The sequence below is a fragment of the Crinia signifera genome, chromosome 5, assembly GCF_055691185.1.
Source record: "Crinia signifera chromosome 5, ASM5569118v1, whole genome shotgun sequence".
NCBI lineage: Eukaryota > Metazoa > Chordata > Amphibia > Anura > Myobatrachidae > Crinia > Crinia signifera.
The window spans coordinates 8,079,835-8,095,851 of NC_139221.1; the positions used below are offsets into that span (position 1 = coordinate 8,079,835).

Genomic DNA, 16,017 nt, shown 5'->3' on the forward strand with positions numbered 1-16,017 from the left:
TTCAGTCACTGCACCAGCGGCTTCCCCTGCGCGGCTTCCCCAGTGATCAGCCAGCGCCGGCACCTATATCATTAGGCGGAGCTTAGGAGGCGGCTTCAGCGTCAGGTAGCCAAACAGCGATGTCAGCGGCCTGCTGCCTCCTCCCACTGCTTCCAGCAGCAGCACTTCAGCAGACGGAGCAGCTCTCCAGTCAGCGATAGGGATGGCCATCGTTGCCTTTGCCATCGATGGTTGCCATCGATGGCAAAAGTGCAACAGCCCATCGATAGTGTATAACCATTCTATGGATAACCATCAATCTTTTTGCATATCGATGGTGATCCATTTTCTCTGATTGAGTGGCCTGTGGGCCAATCAAAATTCGGGGACGGGGCTTCGCGGTTGTCGGGGGCGGAGCTATGCTGTAACACTGTAGGGAAAAAAACAAAAATGAAACTATTTGTTTAAGCTTTACATCGATGGTGGGAAACCATCTGGTTCTCTCCCATCGATGTCAAAACTATTCGAAATCGGCCATAAACCATTGATGATTTCTAATCATCGATGGTCGATGGCCATCCCTAGTCAGCGACAGTATTTTTAAAGGTACAGCAGTGCTCAGCCTGTCTAGCCTGTCTGCAGCTTTAGTGGCAAAGACACAGCAGCGCTCAGCACTCTCCATGATAGACAGCTATGGCATCTCCTATCCCATCTCCTGCACTCCTACCTACAACTGCCTTTCACGTGATCAGCTGTGTGGTAGGCTCTGAAACTTTCCACTGCCACCAATGTGACATTTTTATAAAGCACAGTGTTATACTGTAATTGCCTCATTAATGTATACAAAGAAACCATAGCATGCAACATTATATATATATATATATATATATATATATATATATATATATATATATATATATATATATATATATATCCAGTCCAAATAAAGATGTCACTCCGGGTCTTGTTAAAGTGCAAAAAAAATGGTTTACTGTTGCAACAGTAAACCGTTTTTTTTGCACTTTAACAAGACCCGGAGTGACATCTTTATTTGGATTGGATATATGGTGGGCTACGTCCCTCTGGATGGGCACCTGGGCCAAGTGTACAAGTATTACAAGTGGGGAGTGCCGGACCTTGTGCAACAGTATATATATATATATATATATATATATATATATATATATAAATAACCTTATTACTTTTGTAAACCTATATTAGGGTTACATTTCGATTCAGGTTCCCCTGGGAGGCTGGTGGTCAGGGTTAAGATTAGGGTTATGAGTAGAGTTTGGGGACTACAGTATACTCACTGTGGAATGTCACTTGTCAGATGTCTGTACCGGAAATGCTCGTCACATGATCGACTTGACCTGGAAGATGCAGCTGGAGATGCCGCAGATGCTGGCACAAGGTAAGTGACCACCGTGGATGTTAATCGGCTAGTCCTACCCCATCGCTGGCAGAAGAATTTGCCAGCGGATAAAAACAGATTTGAAAGTCATCGATGGACAATAGCCATCCCTAGGTTCAGGCAACGTCTTCAGCAAATCAATTGGGGGGCCTTGCACACCTGGTGTCCCCCATAAATTCTGCGAAGGTAGGCAAGTATGCATCTCCCCCTTTGTGGGAAAATGCCACACTATATATTTTCTATATATATTATACATAAGTGGGTTTCCCTTTTCCAGTGCTGCCCTGTATTCCCCTGAGAAACCTTGCACTTGCAACTTTTAAACTGTCACCTTACCCCACATGCCATATTTTAGAAGGTAATGTCTCCAGTCCAGGGGCCTCCAGGTGTCGCTGTGGGCGGAAGGATAGTAGGCTGTCAGCCAGGTATCGTTAGGCGTTAATGCATCCAGGGGCCGCCAGGTGGCACTGTGGCCAAGAGCGACAGACGGGAGCACGCACTGCCTCCAGGAGCTGCTAGGTGGCGCTGTGGGCGGGGTCGGAAGTGATGCCGCCAGTTTCTTCCTCTGGGCCGGGAGCCATTAGCAGAGAGCGGGTGGCCGGGCGCATGCTGCTGGTGCCTCTGTGACCCGCTGGCGTCACTGAACGGGAGATCTCCTCGCCCTGTCCCGCGGGACTCCGAGAGAGGGTCGCCGGTTGCAGACACATCGGAAGCATACGGTGAGTGAACAATGGGTGGCGGGTCTCCGTTACCAGCCCTATTGCCCTGCACCTCAACGGGGGGCGCACCAATCCCCGGCCTCTACCCCTGCAAGTCATCCCGTGGCCTTAGTCCCGGCCTAAAGGGGGCCTGCACCCCCCCACTGGTGGCCCTTAAATCGAGCGTGAGGAGGCTTGCACCCCAACTGGGTCCCCCAAATTCGAGCCTGAGGGGGGCATGCCCCTCTAGGGGTGCCCCAAATCCGAGCCTTGGTCCCCAAAATTCGTGTGAGGGGGCCTGCACCCCAAGTGGGAGCCCCAAATTCGAGTGTGAGGGTTTTGCTGCCCAACTGGGGCCCCCAAATTTGACCCTTTAGGCCTATACCCAACTCTTCGTTCTCCAGTCAAATCCTGAGCACCCTGTATCCTATCTGGAGGAACCTGTAACCGCTCGCATGGCTTCTCCCCGCTATGTTCACGGGTGGGTGATAGCAGAATAGAGGGGTCTTGCTCCTCCGCTCACCCTGGTCAGTTGTGAGGGTGGATGGGGGTCACTAATGGCTGTTACCCGGGTACACCATAGGAATACAGCTGGGTGTCGTTCACTAAACAAATACCAAGGTCTCTGACAGTCATGGTGTCATTTCCTTCCAGAAGACCCCGCAGGCGCCGGCCTTGTGACTTATTATCCATCCTGGCTGCGGTTTTGTCACGGTGCCGCGCTGGTGAATGTGATCCATCTCTCTGGTACCCTGACAACACCGCAGCCTGGTTGGATGTAACCGTAGCTGGAGATAGGAAGTCACCTGGCTGTGAGGTGTGACGTCACGTCAGGGGTAAATACGCACGGCGGTGACCTCGGGTCTGTTGCTCATAGGTTGCTGCCATATCCTGGCTTGCTGACTGATAACCTTTCCCATCAGTATATATTTTATATACCTAGTTATCTCTGCCATTCTGCCTGCTCCTCATGGGGTGCACCTTATCATGTGTATCATATGGTTCCATATGGGGTCTGTGGGTACCTGGATAATAGCAGCATTTCCCAGGTCTGCTAGATGTGCTACATTACGTGTGTAGAGAGAGAAATCTTACACCAATGCGCACCCAGCAGCCGGACAGGGATTATTCTAAAGGCCCGTACACACACATCGATTTGCTTTAGATTCGATGTTAGATTTGATTTTCTATTAGATCTGGCATGAGATCTTCCCATTCGATTTGGCATTAGATCTGTACTTTTGCATTAGATATCGAATTCGATTTACATTCATGGTACATTGTACACATTTCAATTTACTAGATCGAATTCGATATTTCCTCGGCTGCGCAGTAGATTTTTCTGTTTGATTTTGTGAAAACGGGAGCGCGCATCGAATCGAATGCAGATCGAAAGTGACACAAAAACCATTCGATTTCGTTTAGGATTTGATTTTTCTTCTATAAGCAAAATCGAATCGAAAGTCGGGAAAAATCGATGCATGTGTACAGGGCTTAAGGACTGTCCTGTTTGGTCCCCAAACACAAGTGAAATTAGTAAACAAAGTGAATAAACCCTTCACCAGCGCTAGGATTAATGAATGAATACTTATATCAACGGATGAAAAGGGCACAGGAGTTGTTTTTCCAATCGGAAAAGAACTGGAAGGAGCTGTGCTACATTGTATACAGATAGATTTGTTTGCACAATAAAGGGTTAAGGAGCAGCATGACATGTGCTCTGTATGTAATCTCCGAGCCCGCCAAACAGGGAGTGTTTTCCCTCTTCCTTCCTCAGACCAGAGAGACCTCATTGGCAGGAGAGGATACATCATCATCAGCCTGCCTTGAGTCCACCTCCTTCTCACACTAATTTATAAATAATAAGAATAGAAATCTTTCTCACACTGCCTGACACCCTCCTCCTCACGCACGCCCCCTGCCTGTCTACCCTCATTCTTACGCACACCCCCTGCCTGTCTACCCTTCTTCTCACACTGCCAACCTGCCTGCCTGCCCTCTTCCTCACGCACGCCCCCTGCCTGCCTGCCCTCTTCCTCAAGCACGCCCCCTGCCTGCCTGCCCTCTTCCTCACGCACGCCCCCTGCCTGCCCTCTTCCTCACGCACGCCCCCTGCCTGCCCTCTTCCTCACGCACGCCCCCTGCCTGCCCTCTTCCTCACGCACGCCCCCTGCCTGCCCTCTTCCTCACGCACGCCCCCTGCCTGCCCTCCTCCTCACGCACGCCCCCTGCCTGCCCTCCTCCTCACGCACGTCCCCTGCCTGCCCTCCTCCTCACGCACGCCCCCTGCCTGCCCTATTCCTCTTTCACGCCCCCTGCCTGCCCTCTTCCTTTCACGCCCCCTGCCTGCCCTCTTCCTCTTTCACGCCCCCTGCCTGCCCTCTTCCTCTTTCACGCCCCCTGCCTGCCCTCTTCCTCTTTCACGCCCCCTGCCTGCCCTCTTCCTCTTTCACGCCCCCTGCCTGCCCTCTTCCTCTTTCACGCCCCCTGCCTGCCCTCTTCCTCTTTCACGCCCCCTGCCTGCCCTCTTCCTCTTTCACGCCCCCTGCCTGCCCAGTTTCTTTCACGCCCCCTGCCTGCCTGCCCAGTTTCTCGCTCGCGCCCCCTGCCTGCCTGCCCAGTTTCTCGCTCGCGCCCCCTTCCCAGTTTCTCGCTCGCGCCCCCTTCCCAGTTTCTCGCTCGCGCCCCCTTCCCAGTTTCTCGCTCGCGCCCCCTTCCCAGTTTCTCGCTCGCGCCCCCTGCCCAGTTTCTCGCTCGCGCCCCCTGCCCAGTTTCTCGCTCGCGCCCCCTGCCCAGTTTCTCGCTCGCGCCCCCTGCCCAGTTTCTCGCTCGCGCCCCCTGCCCAGTTTCTCGCTCGCGCCCCCTGCCCAGTTTCTCGCTCGCGATTTGTTTGCACAATAAAGGGTTAAGTAGCAGCATGACATGTGCTCTGTCTGCATGTAATCTCCGAGCCCGCCAAACAGGGAGTGTTTCCCCTCTTCCTTCCTCAGACCAGAGAGACCTCATTGGCAGGAGAGGATACATCATCATCTGCCTGCCTTGAGTCCACCTCCTTCTCACACTAATTTATAAATAATAAGAATAGAAATATCTTTCTCACACTGCCAACCTGCCTGACACCCTCCTCCTCACGCACGCCCCCTGCCTGTCTACCCTCCTCCTCACGCACGCCCCCTGCCTGTCTACCCTCCTTCTTACGCACACCCCCTGCCTGTCTACCCTCCTTCTCACACTGCCTGCCTGCCCTCTTCCTCACGCACGCCGCCTGCCTGCCTGCCCTCTTCCTCACGCACGCCCCCTGCCTGCCCTCTTCCTCACGCACGCCCCCTGCCTGCCTGCCCTCTTCCTCACGCACGCCCCCTGCCTGCCTGCCCTCTTCCTCACGCATGCCCCCTGCCTGCCCTCTTCCTCACGCATGCCCCCTGCCTGCCCTCTTCCTCACGCACGCACGCCCCCTGCCTGCCCTCTTCCTCACGCACGCCCCCTGCCTGCCCTCTTCCTCACGCACGCCCCCTGCCTGCCCTCTTCCTCACGCACGCCCCCTGCCTGCCTGCCCTCTTCCTCACGCACGCCCCCTGCCTGCCTGCCCTCTTCCTCACGCACGCCCCCTGCCTGCCTGCCCTCTTCCTCGCGCACGCCCCCTGCCTGCCTGCCCTCTTCCTCGCGCACGCCCCCTGCCTGCCTGCCCTCTTCCTCGCGCACGCCCCCTGCCTGCCTGCCCTCTTCCTCGCGCACGCCCCCTGCCTGCCTGCCCTCTTCCTCACGCACGCCCCCTGCCTGCCTGCCCTCTTCCTCGCGCACGCCCCCTGCCTGCCTGCCCTCTTCCTCACGCACGCCCCCTGCCTGCCCTCTTCCTCACGCACCTCCCCTGCCTGCCCTCTTCCTCACGCACGCCCCCTGCCTGCCTGCCCTCTTCCTCACGCACGCCCCCTGCCTGCCTGCCCTCTTCCTCACGCACGCCCCCTGCCTGCCTGCCCTCTTCCTCACGCAAGCCCCCTGCCTGCCCTGTTTCTCACTCACGCCGCCTGCCTGCCCTGTTTCTCACTCACGCCGCCTGCCTGCCTGCCCTGTTTCTCACTCACGCCGCCTGCCTGCCCTGTTTCTCACTCACGCCGCCTGCCTGCCCTGTTTCTCACTCACGCCGCCTGCCTGCCCTGTTTCTCACTCACGCCGCCTGCCTGCCCTGTTTCTCACTCACGCCCCCTGCCTGCCCTCTTCCTCACGCACGCCCCCTGCCTGCCCCTGCGTGCCTGCCTGGCCTGTTTCTCACTCACGCCCCCGGCCTGGCCTGTTTCTCACTCATGCCCCCTGCCTGGCCTGGCCTGTTTCTCACTCACGTCCCCTGCCTGCCTGGCCTGTTTCTCACTCACGCCCCCTGCCTGCCTGCCCAGTTTCTCTCACGCCCCCTGCCTGCCTGCCCAGTTTCTCGCTCGCGCCCCCTGCCCAGTTTCTCGCTCGCGCCCCCTGCCCAGTTTCTCGCTCGCGCCCCCTGCCCAGTTTCTCGCTCGCGCCCCCTGCCCAGTTTCTCGCTCGCGCCCCCTGCCCGTTTCCCCTTCGCTCGCGCCCCCATGCTGCCGGCCCATTTTCTCCTGCCTCTATATTTGCTAACAACCCTGCCTGCTCCCTATCCTACTTTATGCCCTCTGCCTACACGCTCTTACCTCATTGACTCCCCCCTCCTCCTCCTCACTAATGCCTGCCTGCCCGCCCGCCCCCAGGCTTGTCGCTTACATTACAATGGGTCATTTATTGTATTTACTTTCTCTGTTTCCTTTCACAATCAGATTGTAATGTTGAGCATTTGAACCCAGCCGCACATATGTCGGACGGAACAGTTCCTGTTCGAAGAATAGGCACCAGAGCCGCGGTTCGCCTGACTCAAGAGTCCTCCGCCATGGCGGAGTCCGACACTTCCTCCTCCTGTGACGCGTCACCTTCCAGCTCCCAGAACACCTCAAATTCTCCAAAGCTAGAGCCAAAACTAGAACCCAAGCAGGAGCCCACGGAGATGGAGACTTCTATTCCCATGAGTACAGAGTCCACGTCGCAGAACTCCACCATAGTTGCTGTCCAGGTCAAAGATCCTTTAGGGATGCAACCGCTTGGGCCGAGCCCCTTCACAGGCAGGAAGAGGAAGGCCAACTTCTCCAACGAAGAAACAGAGACCCTGGTGAAAGATGTAGTCAAACATTTCAGCGCCCTGTATGGGTCGGAGGCCCTGCGCACAGAGTCCACCCGTAGGAACCAACGGAGGAGCCAGCTGTGGAACCAGATTCAGAAACATGTTAATGACCTGGGTTACACTCCCCGCACCATCGATGACTTAAAGCACAAGTGGCGGGATCTGCGACTGGAAGTCAAGAGAAAGATCACCCATCGGAGAACAGCGAGCAAGGTGGCACCTGTTCCTGGGGCCACCCCAATTATTGACACCAAACTCACCCCCCTGGAGGACTTGGTAGCCTCTACTATTGGACACCACTGCACCTTGGACGGAGAGCAGGAGGGCATGTACATGGAACCTGGTAAGTATGGCGGGGGCTGACATTAGATCCCTACACATACTTATTCCTCATGTGGCCCCATCCTGACTCTGTGTCCCTAAGGTCTGCCCTCCATCCTATGTCGGCAGCCTGTACAGAATGAGTCCTGTGGCAAAGTATAGCTCCCAGGTGTACTGTGCCCCCACCCCATAGGGTGGTCCCATGCTCTGGCTCCTGATCTGCTGCGGGTAATAGGTACAGGAGCAACTTATCTGTCACAAGATATTTATTTTATCCTGATTATTAAACACTTCTTGCCATAAACCTGCCCATGGGAGAACGTGGCCGGGGACTGGTAAAAATGTGCGTTCCTGATGACTGTTCCTCGTTTCTGGTTGTGAGCAAACAGAGCAGGAGCACAGGGTGGAACTATTATCTAAGGCTGTGACACGAGTAGTTATATTGTCTACGCACTATGGGTACTTGTATATGACGAGCTTGTGGCTGTGAGCCCAGGAACCCTTGGAGCTAGGCCTGTGGTCTGTACGTCTCCCCTGATCTCGTAGGACCATGCATCCGTTCTGTCCACTAATCTGTATTTTCCGGAATAGCTTGTCCTGCTTCCATTACTGAGTGTCTGCTTTCCCTCTTCCAGGTGTCCCCCGACAGTCCATCTTCTTCACTTGTAGAGGACCCCCGGGTACCATCCCTGAGATTGGCAGTGACCGGCTGGGATCCACAGGTGGGTACAAGACTTTGCAAAAGTCTCATGGTTAGATATGAGTGGTGGAAATTGCCAGGTTCTCGAGAATCAGAGACACTTAGAGCCCACCTCAGTATATATAAAAGCAGGTATCTCCAAACCTTTCACTGTCACATTCTATCATCTGGTGATGGGAAAACGTTCAGATGTTAAACGATAAGCGTACTGATCCTGATATATCAGCCAGGTGGGTGCTAACCAGTGGGCTGCCCATTAGGAGGTATGGCACCGGGTTTTGTAGGTGTTGTTTAACTTTAGTGTTAGTGCAGGTTTTTTTTTCCAGTGTGTGGCTTCTGGCAGAAGCGCAGCACACAGAGAGAGCGCAGGGATTTGCCCGGGGCTATCCAAATTGCACTGATAACCTGGCACTTATCGCGGATTAGTCTTCAGCTGCCCTAGGCACGCAAAGTGTCATCCCCAATAAGCAGCCCGCGGATCTGCAATGACACATGGGTCTTGGAAGTTATCCTAGATATGTTTTATCATCCGACAAAAAGCAATATGACAGTCAGGATCACGCTATTAGCCCGTCGGGTTGTGGGCGTAAAAGGTAAAAGTGACGACCCATTTGATAAACCCCACCCCCAATAGTATTCACTCTAGCATCCTGCGCCTTTCAAAACCTGGCCAGTTAATCTTTCTTTCCTCTGGTGTAACTTTCTGCCGCGTTGCTTCTAGCACAGTGTGGTATGTATCTCAGCGCTAAGATACATACCTGCTTGTGCTATAGACCAAACTCTATTCCTCTTTCCCAGGCAAGAAAGAGGAACTGCGTGGGTTTTGAAAAGTGCACGTTCTAGAAAGTATATCTGATACAGTTTTATGTGATGTTTGCCATAGGTAATGTAACGGAGCAGGTGTCTGGGTTGGGGATTGTACTTGGATGTGTATTGTTGCCTATCTGACACTTTCCGTTACATTCACAGCAAGTCCCAGACCAACCACTGACCTCTCCTTGGTCAGTAATTCTCCTGCCCAACTTTCCTTCGTCCACATAATGGAAGATGGAGAAAATGACGAGCAAGAAATGGACGTAACCCAAACCGTCACAATCAAACCGTTCACCGAGACTTGGCCGGCTGTGAAAGACGTGTGCACGCTGGTGACCACCCAGACGCTGCTGCCGACGCAGACGACCATCGTTCCCATCTCAGCCGAGTTACTTGCAGTGAAGCAGGAGGTCGTGCCTGCCCGGCCTCCCGTGGTTCCAACGCCTTGTGAGTCTCAGAACTCCATCGTCTCCTCGCCTGAGGGCTCACTCGCTAATGCCACTGGGCCCACAGACTGGAGCGTGAACGGTGGAGACAACCCCGGAGCCTCCGTGGTGAGCGGCGATGGGGAAACGGTGCAGCTCAAGTTGGAGGATGAGGATGGAGACAGCCGGGAAGTGAGCAAAGCTTCTCCTTCACGGGATCAAGGCCAAGCCAACTGGCAGGAAAACCAGGATGAGTGGGAGAGGCAGTCCAGGTCTCCCCAGCCGAGCGAGACTGCTCAGGAAGACTCCATGCCGTCATCCTCATCCCAAGACGGGGAACCCTCTTCCGGCGGCGATCTCGCAGCCAACGGAGACTGCTCCTGTGAGCCGGAGGAGCGCAGGGGGCCCTGGCGGGCAAATATGCACCGTCTGCTGGAGCTGGAGGAGCAGTGGGACAGCTTATACCACCGGGAGCTCGGGATTTGGGAGGAGGAAAGGGTCCAACAGCAGCAGCAGCGATCCCAAGATAGGGAACTGCAGCAGCAGCTGCTGGGGGTACTCACGGACATTCGCGACGAGCTGCGCCAGCTTAGACAGGAGAGGGCCGCTTCCCGTCAGACCCAAGCAGCTCCCCCGGCTAACGGCACTCTCATAATTACTAACGCTGTCCCGCCAGCGGCCGTAACACCAAATGCCAAAGCCGAACCATCTGCGGAGGTCGACACGAAAACTCCCTCTTCTGTGACAACAAGACGCAGGGGGCGTCCTCGCATCAACAAGCCCAGTCCAGAACCAAGCCGCTCAATCAGGTCTGCTCCAGAGCCCTCCACGAGTAGCTGAGCTTCATCCACTGCGCTAGTCCCTCCTTTCATGAACTGGTATAATAGGTTACAGAGAGGTCAGCTCCTCCCCCCTACATGCAGAGCGGTCTATTCAGGATGGTCTACGGCACTGGAAGGGTTAATAATGGAGAACTTTACTTTCTTTTTTTTTTTTTTTTTTATATTGAACAGAATATAGCGTCTGTCCTGCTAGATTCTCATATCGCTGTAATGAAATCTCAACCCCCTGAAACGTGTAGATAGATTACCCGAAAAACTCAGTCTCGGGCTGTGCGGGTCTCTGGGGGGAAGGAAGGATGTTTTTGTATAGATTTAATGGGGGAAGTTGTATCTAATATACAAAATATATATAGTATTTTTTTTATCAGTCACCCGGACACGTAGGCCTTAAACTGATCCTCGTCCCTAATTATGTCTTTGCGGGAAGGAAAACCGTTGAAATCCAGGTGGGCTAGCCGCCCTGCGAGGCCGCAGGCCCGGGCTGCCACTTATTTTTTAAAGCAGGTTGTAGAGCATCAGATGTATATGATACGATGGTAGCTTCACTAGACATCACTGTTTTGTCTTTTATAAACTGTACAGAAATATCCAACAGGTAGAAGAGGCTCAGTAGCAAAATGTCAAAGGTTTTTTTTTTTTTTTTTTTTTTATTTAAATTTTTATTTTAAGAAAAGACCTTTCTAGTTTTCTATGATAAAATTCAGGTCCCTTTAGAACGTCTGAGAACTTTGAACCCAAAGGTCGCCCCTTCCCCCCCGGGGTCCTGTTAATCCTAAAATCCAGGTAGTCTTCTGGAATGATCAAGCATGAATTAAGGACTGGTTTTAGCAATTTGCTGCAAGACCTCAATTATTAGGGGGTAACGGACTGGCAGATGAGCCTGACTGTTACTCCTCCAACGACTGGACCTTTTAATCTTTTCATGCAATAAAGGATTAATTTTTATCAATCTGTCTGTGTTGTACACATACGAATAACCAAGCCACTGTGTGCGCAGGGGGAGGTGCAAGACCACCGCTAATGGCACTGCCACTGTGCGCGCAGGGGGAGGTGCAAGACCACCGCTAATGGCACTGCCACTGTGCGCGCAGGGGGAGGTGCAAGACCACCGCTAATGGCACTGCCACTGTGCGCGCAGGGGGAGGTGCAAGACCACCGCTAATGGCACTGCCACTGTGCGCGCAGGGGGAGGTGCAAGACCACCGCTAATGGCACTGTCACTGCGCGCAGGGGGAGGTGCAAGACCACCGCTAATGGCACTGTCACTGTGCGCGCAGGGGGAGGTGCAAGACCACGGCTAATGGCACTGCCACTGTGCGCGCAGGGGGAGGTGCAAGACCACCGCTAATGGCACTGCCACTGTGCGCGCAGGGGGAGGTGCAAGACCACCGCTAATGGCACTGCCACTGTGCGCGCAGGGGGAGGTGCAAGACCACCGCTAATGGCACTGCCAAGGTGTGCGCAGGGCGAGACCACTAATGGCACTGCCAAGGTGTGTGCAGGGCGAGGTGGTATCTGGATGCACGGACTCTTCTGCCTTTGTCTCATCAGCTTTTCTGTGATTTTAGTGACCACATCAGGTCTCCCGCTGTTATTGGTGGAATGCCACCACCAGGCACCGGCTGTGAGCAGCAGCTGCGCCCTATATGTAGGAGGGTAGCCGCTGCCACCACTGGGTTTCTTCCCCACACTTTGCGTTGTGTTGATGCTGCAGCGCCTCTTTGCCAGCGACTGGTTCCTTCTGACTGCTTACTTTGGACTGGGCGGCAGGTAGGGGGCAGATTGGTCCTTTGAAGCATTGAACACAAATCAGGACATCCATATGTTGCAGCAGGCTGATGTATGATGATCTCAGTGGGGCTGAAGTCGTATGCAGCCAATGATGAGCATGTTTGTGTTGTGTGTTCTCTGGAGACAAGCGTGCGCAGCTGCAGTTGAGTCAGACCGACACTACTCGCTCGCTACTACTAGATTAGGAGACCAGATTATGGAGGGAGTGACAGAGGTGGCGGCTTTGCAAAGTTGTCTGTAAGCGGAATGATGCCGGTGTTCCGATGGCGCTCTGCAGTGACGGCAGGGGTAATGTACCCTGAGAATGCCATGACACCAGGCATAGTGTCTGTATCCTGGACCTTGCACATGTCCCCACTTACTCTCTGAGCCAGGACAGAGGAGGTTGGTTATTCGGCGGAGGTTGGGATGCTCAACTGAGTAGTACAACAGGCGTTCTATCCGGAGGAGTACCTCGGCACTGGGTGTATATTTTTAAATCTGCATTTTAACAGACTGGAGAACTGAAGATACCAACCTGTGGTTTCAAGGGAAAGCTTGTGGTGGTCTGTGTATTCATTTACAGTGTCTTATATAGCGCAGCAGATTCCGTTAGTGTCTTATATAGCGCAGTATATTCCGTTACAGCGTCTTATATAGCGCAGCAGATTCCGCTACAGTGTCTTATATAGCGCAGCAGATTCCGTTACAGTGTATTATATAGTGCAGCAGATTCCGTTACAGGGTGTTATATAGCGCAGCAGATTCCGTTACAATGTCTTATATAGCGCAGCAGATTCCGTTATTGTCTTATATAATGCAGCAGATTCCGCTACAGCGTCTTATATAGCGCAGCAGATTCCGCTACAGCGTCTTATATAGCGCAGCAGATTCCGCTACAGCGTCTTATATTGCGCAGCAGATTCCGTTAGTGTCTGATATAGCGCAGCAGATTCCGTTAGTGTCTGATATAGCGCAGCAGATTCCGTTAGTGTCTGATATAGCGCAGCAGATTCCGTTACAGCGTCTTATATAGCAGCAGATTCCGTTACAATGTCTTATATAGCGCAGCAGATTCCGTTAGTGTCTGATATAGCGCAGCAGATTCCGTTAGTGTCTGATATAGCGCAGCAGATTCCGTTACAGCGTCTTATATAGCGCAGCAGATTCCGTTACAGCGTCTTATATAGCGCAGCAGATTCCATTACATCGTCTTATATAGCGCAGCATATTCCGTTACAGCATCTTATATAGCGCAGCAGATTCCGTACAGCGTCTTATATAGCGCAGCAGATTTCGTTACAGCGTCTTATATAGCAGCAGATTCCGTTACAATGTTTTATATAGCGCAGCAGATTCCGTTAGTGCAGTGGTTCCCAAACTGTGCGCCGCGGCTCCCTGGGGTGCCGCAGCGCTGTCACAGGGGTGCTGCGTCCGGTGGCCCTAATAAGGCTGCCTGGCAGCCGCATGTCTCCTTTAGCTGCGGTGCAAGCGGGCCGGGCAGGGAGCTTAGTTACTTAGCCGGCGCCGGGGAGAGGGAGTACAGGCTGGGTGTGCAGTCAGCTAGTGGCATGGGGTGCGGGCAGGCGCCAATACTTAACAGAGGGAGCCTCGCTGCCAGGGGAGGTCACTGCTTCTCACCGCAAACACCGCTGCGGGCGCCCTCTGTCAGCTGTGCGACCTCTGGACAAGAAGGGGGAGAAGACTCTGCATCCAGCTTCCTGCTGCGGAAACCGCAGGAGAACATCACCGGCACCCTTCCTCCCGTGGCTGCACGATTATGCAGGTGCAGCTGCTGAATCAACTGTTTGCTTAAAATCATATATATATATATATATATATATATATAACAGAAAATACCTAGCAGGAACTGGAACCTACATTTTACATTTAATAGAGGAGGTGCACTAACTGCCACTCAAAACAACGCCATTAAGTCCTGGCCAGCGATGTTTGGCGTAACCCTCCCAACCATCCTTTTTTGCAAACAAGTTGATAAGTACATTTGGTACTTGTGTGGTTTCACGGCGCCAGCATGCGTCAGTGTCCCCTTGCGGGGCTCGCTTCGCTCGCCCACGCTGCGGTCTCGGTGGCTCGCTACGCTATCTAAAATCAACTCCATGCCGACGTGGATAGTGGAGGTATGAACATCCACATTGGCATGGAGTTAAGTTACTTTATTTTAGATAGTTTGCCGAGCGTACAACCCGCCATGCTGGCGCCGTAATACTACACAAGTACTGTACTTTTTTCCTGATCTTAATACTAATCACATTATTTTGACTCAACTACTTTGAAAAAAGGGACACTTCGGTAATTATTTTGGCTTAAGGGTGCCTTGAAAAAATCATGGACACCCAAAGGGTGCCTCGACCTGAAAAAGTTTGGGAACCACTGCGTTAGTGTCTGATATAGCGCAGCAGATTCCGTTACAGTGTCTTATATAGTGCAGCAGATTCCGTTAGTGTCTGATATAGCGCAGCAGATTCCGTTACAGCATCTTATATAGCGCAGCAGATTCCGTTAGTGTCTTATATAGCGCAGCAGATTCCGTTACAGCGTCTTATATAGCGCAGCAGATTCCGTTACAGCGTCTTATATAGCGCAGCAGATTCCGTTACAGCGTCTTATATAGCGCAGCAGATTCCGTTACAGCGTCTTATATAGCGCAGCAGATTCCGTTACAGCGTCTTATATAGCGCAGCATATTCCGTTACAGTGTCTTATATAGCGCAGCAGATTCCGTACAGTGTCTTATATAGCGCAGCAGATTCCGTTAGTGTCTTATATAGCGCAGCAGATTCCGTTACAGCGTCTTATATAGCGCAGCAGATTCCGTTACAGCGTCTTATATAGCGCAGCAGATTCCGTTACAGCGTCTTATATAGCGCAGCAGATTCCGTTACAGCGTCTTATATAGCGCAGCAGATTCCGTTAGTGTCTGATATGGCGCAGCAGATTCCGTTAGTGTCGGATATAGCGCAGCAGATTCCGTTAGTGTCTGATATGGCGCAGCAGATTCCGTTAGTGTCTGATATGGCGCAGCAGATTCCGTTAGTGTCGGATATAGCGCAGCAGATTCAGTTACAGTGTCTTATATACAGTAGCGCAGCAGATTCCGTTGCGCTTTACAATTGGAAACAGTGATTAAACAAACTGGGTAGAAACAAACCACCATAGAGGTAGGAGAGCCCTGCTCGCAAGTTTACAATCTAGGGATAATAGGAGGGATATATAAGGATAGAATTCCATAGCATGGCAGTCCCACCAGATTACAAGACAGTCCTGATGGGATGCAATTAGCTATGAATGCTACTGGAGGTTGTGTGGGGGTTCTGGAATATGATAAGCTGCCTGAAGAGGTGAAACCTCTTTCTCCTCAGCCTTATGCTGCCCATACACTTGTGAGATATCTGGTACAATCATGCGATTTTGAGAAATTTCAGCGACAAATTGCATGGATTGCACGCCAATTTCGTGTCACCCGACGTGATGCACAGCCCTCCTGGTTGAATCTCACATCTCAAGGTATTATGTGCTACACATAATATTTATCACATGTGTGATTGCATGTGGTTTTTAAACCTGTGATTTATTGCAATATGATGTGCAATCTGTCAGTTTATATACCCCCGGATAGCCCAGGCCTCATTATGTCACCCGATTTCAGGTCGCAAAGAGCATGCGATTTATTGCATGATTGTATGCACACTGTGGGAAAAAAAAAAAAAGCACTGGAAATTGAAACGAGATAACGTGTTGCATGCCATCTCACGTGTATGGGCACCATAAATATTTAATCAACATGAATGCTATAAAAAGATACACAAACATCACATTGTGCGTACTCATAAAGTGGTATTTACAGTAATA

The 16,017-nt window shown here is 52.5% G+C and overlaps 1 protein-coding gene across 1 annotated transcript; it reads left to right on the forward strand.

Annotated features, from left to right (window-relative positions):
- Positions 1–1,938: 1,938 nt before the first annotated feature.
- Positions 1,939–11,323, forward strand: LOC146079916 (uncharacterized). The gene is made up of 4 exons (XM_083186634.1): positions 1,939–2,112; positions 6,876–7,616; positions 8,230–8,316; positions 9,264–11,323. The coding sequence occupies exons 2-4, from the start codon at positions 6,911–6,913 to the stop codon at positions 10,370–10,372; spliced, it is 1,902 nt and encodes a 633-aa protein (XP_083042760.1). The 5' UTR covers positions 1,939–2,112; positions 6,876–6,910; the 3' UTR covers positions 10,373–11,323.
- Positions 11,324–16,017: the final 4,694 nt, after the last annotated feature.